Genomic DNA, 4,604 nt, shown 5'->3' on the forward strand with positions numbered 1-4,604 from the left:
GCAAGCTCAAGTTCATCATCAAACAGAAGAACTATTTGGATCAACAAGACAGATGGAGCAAAAAAGACAGCGAAACCACCAACCTTAAAGATTTTGCCACCGACTGATCCAGCTCTTGTGCTGAACATCAAAAGGGCCCATTTTGTCGCCATGATGTATAAATGCTGCATCACTGGTGTTCCACCGGAGTTAGATCCTTGCAATTTCGGTTGGGAAAAAAATGGGGAAGCTGTTAGACCAATGATGTTGCCACCCGATCAAGATATTGCTCCTGAAAAAGTCTTACAGATGACGCATTGCAATTGCTCCTCCGGACAGTGCAAAAACAATAGATGTGGTTGTGTGAATTCTAGAACTAACTGTTCAGAGTTTTGTGGGTGTCAAGATTGCTATAATAAAAAAGACAACAAACTTGATAGCGACTTGATTCTGATAACGAGCTCGAACAGTAAAAACAAAAGTCAATTTATAAATGTTTTTGTTTGAACACGTTTGTATATTTTATAATTTCTTAATTTTTGGTCAATATCTTTTTATATGTACTGAAGGAAACAAATGGCATTATCGGAATCGTAATATACATCAAATTATCTTTCCAACGAGTATAAACATGAAGGGGTTTCTATCATTTTTCACATTTTTCATGTTATTTTTTCGGTGGTTCGAGTGAGTGATCTGAAAAAGGCCATAAAAAAATTTGCCCAACACTTGGAAGGGGCAAAATTGGTTTTTTAGTTTCCACTTAGTCTGTATTAATGGAAAATGCAATAAAAACACAAATACACCCTATGTCAGGGTTACTCTTTAAATTTGCATTTCGCCACTGGACTAGTATGTTATTATTTGTTTTTATATCCTAGGTAGCTCATGTTAGCAGGCCAGATAATATGTGTATTATAAATTTTACTCTGTCATGTGCAGAGTAAAAATCCTTCCCAAAAATGAGCCAAGATAATCGAAATGTCCTGATTGATGATGATGAAGGGGGGCCTGCTGAGAGGTGTAGAAGAACTGCTGCTGAAAATGCGCGTAGGAGAAGGGCAATAGAAACACCTCAGGAAGCTCAACAGCGAAGAGCAAGGAATGCTCAAAGAATGAGAACTGTGCGTGCTAATGAAAATGAACAGCAGTCTCAGCAGCACAGACAAGTTGAATTAGAGCGAGCTAGGGACAGGCGTGCAAATGAAAATGAGCAGCAGACGCAGGAGCGCAGACAAGTTGAATTAGAGCGAGCTATAGACAGGCTTGCAAATGAAAATGAAGGACAACAGCATAAACGAAGGAATATTAATGCTCAAATTCAAAGGAATAAGCGCGCAAATGAAAATATTGAGCAAGGGCGTCAAAGGAGGCAAGCAAATGTAGAGCGAAACAGAAATATTCGTGGAAACGAAAATGAGGTACAGATTGCACATAGGCGTAGAGGGGATAATGCCCGGCACCGCAGACCAAGGCCTTGAAATTTGAAAAAGAAGATGAATTCAAGTGTTGCTTTAAAGGCAAAGTTTCCCTGCCTCAATTAGAACCTTTTTCACTGATGGTTCAAATGAGGCCAAGGAGTTTCGAAAAAAAATTCGTATTTACAATAACACTTTTGCTTTTGGGTCTTTTTCTGCCAACTTGAGACCTCCTCCAGGCATTGGTCCTCCAACATTTAGAATTTGTGGACAAATTTGTCATCGCTACGGTACTCTTTTTCCTAACGAAGAACAACCACAATATGCTCAATTGTATATCATTGAAGCTGCACAAGCTTTAGATTTGAGAATGCAGAATCCATCTGCAGTTGATTGTAATAGGGCCACTATGGCTTTAATCCAGGATGTTCTTGAAACAGTAAATCCTTATGCTGCTTCTTTTAAGCACATGAAACAGGTTGAACAAGAGGAACAAAATCGTGCTATAGCTGAAAACCGTCCAGTTTCTAGGATAACCATGGTAATGAGAGAGGGGCACGATCAAAGGCGTGGCAATGTGCCTTTGCATGAAGAGGTGGCTGCCATCTTCACAGGAGAAGATGGTGCTCCACCAGCTGGTAAGAATATTGTTGTCTATCCACGAAACCATCATTTGCAAAGTATACCATCAACATCTAGCGTAGTTGATCCATATATCTATCCATTACTTTTTCCAAGAGGTGATCTGGGCTGGGATATGAATATGCCTCACGTAGCTGAGAGGGCAACAAGGACCAGGAATCATGTGACACAACTTGAGCATTATGTTTATCGGTTAGCTATCCGAAGGGGGTTCTCTGCACTCCATTTGTCAGGTAGGCTATTTCAGCAATTTTTGGTGGATGCTTACACAAACGTTGAAGGTTCAAGGTTGGACTTTCTTCGTCACAATCGGCAACAATTAAGGGCCGAATGTTATCAAGGTTGACCATCTTGAAAATGCTGCAGAACAAAGAAACTTGAATGCAGGTCATGTTATTGTTTTGCCTTCAACCTTTTCAGGGTCTCCCAGAGCCATGCACCAGCTACAACTACTTGGATGCAATGGCTGTAGTTTCTAAGCATGGAAAGCCAGATGCCTTCTTGACTTTCACGTGTAATCCTAGATGGCGTGAGGTAACTGAAAACTTACTTCCCAATCAGAAAGCGCACGGCAGGCCTGATTTACTTACTCGTGTGTTTCGCATGAAGCTATTTGCCATGAAAAAGGAAATAATGCAGGATGGTATTCTTGGAATGGTTGTTGCCCGTGTTGATGTGATTGAGTTCCAAAAGCGTGGTCTTCCCAATGCACATATTTTGATTCATTTTGCAGCTGAATTTAAGTTGAGAAATGCAGATGATATTGACCGCTTGATTTGTGCACAGCTCCCTGATCCAGAAACTGAACCTGAGCTTTACGAGATCATCAAGTCCAACATGATTCATGGACCATGTGGTGCTTTGAATGACCGTAGCCCGTGTATGATTGATGGTAGTTGCTCAAAAGGTTTTCCAAAATCTTTTAACGATGAAACGGTTATGAATGTGGATGGCTATCCTTCTTATCATATACCTGACAATGGCCGTACTGTTAGAGTAAGGAATCTTGATATTGATAATAGATGGGTCGTGCCATATTGTCCTTATTTGTGCAAAAAATATAATGCTCACATTAACTTGGAAGCCTGTGTTTCCATTAAAGCTGTCAAATATCTTTACAAATACATCTACAAAGGCCATGACACAGCCCATATTGAGATTGCAGAGAGAATAGATCATGATGAGATTAGAACTTTTCTTGATGCACGGTATGTTTCTGCTCCAGAAGCATGTTGGCGTTTATTCGCTTTTCCTATGCACACTTAGAGTCATACTGTTATCAGGTTGGCGGTACATTTACCTAACTTTCAGCGTGTTTATTTTAGGGAAGGTGAAGAAGAAAATGCAGCTGATAGAGCTGGCAATAATGAGACTATGTTGACTGCTTGGTTTTTGCTGAACCAAAATGATCCTACTGCCAGGCAAATTCTATATCCTGACATTCCCTATGACTACGTCTTTATCAAATCTAGAAAATGGTAACAAGTGGAAAGTAAGAGAGCGAGGCCATGGAACAGTAATCAGTCGGATGTATAATGCAGGTATACGTGAAGGTGAAAGATATTTTCTAAGAGTTTTGTTGTTACACGTTCCAGGTGCTACATCCTTTGAATACTTGAGAACTTTTGATTGGGAAATCTATCCAACTTTCAGAGAGGCATGCTTAGCAAGGGGTCTTGTAGCTGATGATAATATCTGGGTTGAGACTTTGAATGAAGTAGTTCATGTTGCTACACCAGTCAAAATTCGAAGAACGTTTTGCACCATCCTCATTCATGGTGAGCCAAATAACACAGGAAAAAATTTTCGATTTCCAAGGTTGGAAATTTCAAGTTTTCTTAGTTGGAAAAAAGATAAAATCCAATGGAAAATCCAACCTGAAAATGTGGGACATTGTCCAAGGTTGGAAATGTTGCATTTTCCATGGCTTGGAATTTTCGAAAATTCAGTTGGAAAAAAGCCATAATCCAAGCTTAAACAAGGTTGAAATTTTTAAAAATTCAGTTGGAAAAAAGCCAAAATCCAAGCTTAAACAAGGTTGGAACTTTCCAAAATCGAGGTTGAAAAAAGCCAAAATTCAAACTTAAACAAGGTTGGAATTTTCGAAAATCGCGGTTGAAAAAAGCCAAAATCCAACTTTAACAAGGTTGGAATTTTTTAAAATTCAGTTGGAAAACAAGGTTGGAATTTTCGAAAATCGCGGTTGAAAAAAGCCAAAATCCAACTTTAACAAGGTTGGAATTTTTTAAAATTCAGTTGGAAAAAAGCCAAAATCCAAATTTAACAAGGTTGGAATTTTCGAAAATCTAGGTTGAAAAAAGCCAAAATCCAAAAAGTGATGGCAGAGATGTGGAAAAGAGATCTTAAACAAGGTTATTGTTTTTGTGAACAGTCACTCGCTAGCCTAGGCTCGATGGCTCCCGGTCAATCTCTCGTTATTGTTCGCACAGATACGTGGTTGATCTTAGATCACTCACACAGCTCAGCAGGGCGCTATTTGAAACTATGACACAAGTACCCTATGTGCTTCACTGTGCGAACTCACTGCGATTGACCGAGGCCGCT

General features: G+C 39.6%; 1 protein-coding gene across 1 annotated transcript; it reads left to right on the forward strand.

Annotated features, from left to right (window-relative positions):
- Positions 1–941: 941 nt before the first annotated feature.
- On the forward strand, positions 942–3,305 carry LOC136798023 (uncharacterized). The gene is made up of 3 exons (XM_067054615.1): positions 942–1,400; positions 1,864–2,169; positions 2,460–3,305. Exons 1-3 carry the CDS (start codon positions 942–944, stop codon positions 3,303–3,305), a joined length of 1,611 nt encoding a protein of 536 aa, XP_066910716.1.
- Positions 3,306–4,604: the final 1,299 nt, after the last annotated feature.

The sequence above is a fragment of the Clytia hemisphaerica genome, unplaced genomic scaffold (assembly GCF_902728285.1).
Source record: "Clytia hemisphaerica strain Z4C2 unplaced genomic scaffold, Clytia hemisphaerica genome assembly, whole genome shotgun sequence".
In the NCBI taxonomy this organism is placed as follows: domain Eukaryota; kingdom Metazoa; phylum Cnidaria; class Hydrozoa; order Leptothecata; family Clytiidae; genus Clytia; species Clytia hemisphaerica.

Bases quoted from the DNA above. Each gene is read 5' to 3' on its own strand.
- LOC136798023 (XM_067054615.1), top strand. From the start codon at position 942: ATGAGCCAAGATAATCGAAATGTCCTGATTGATGATGATGAAGGGGGG. The intron at 1,401-1,863 runs GTACAGATTGCA...GCTTCTTTTAAG, and splicing joins TTCGTGGAAACGAAAATGAG to CACATGAAACAGGTTGAACA. The intron at 2,170-2,459 runs GTAGCTGAGAGG...CAACCTTTTCAG, and splicing joins GGGATATGAATATGCCTCAC to GGTCTCCCAGAGCCATGCAC.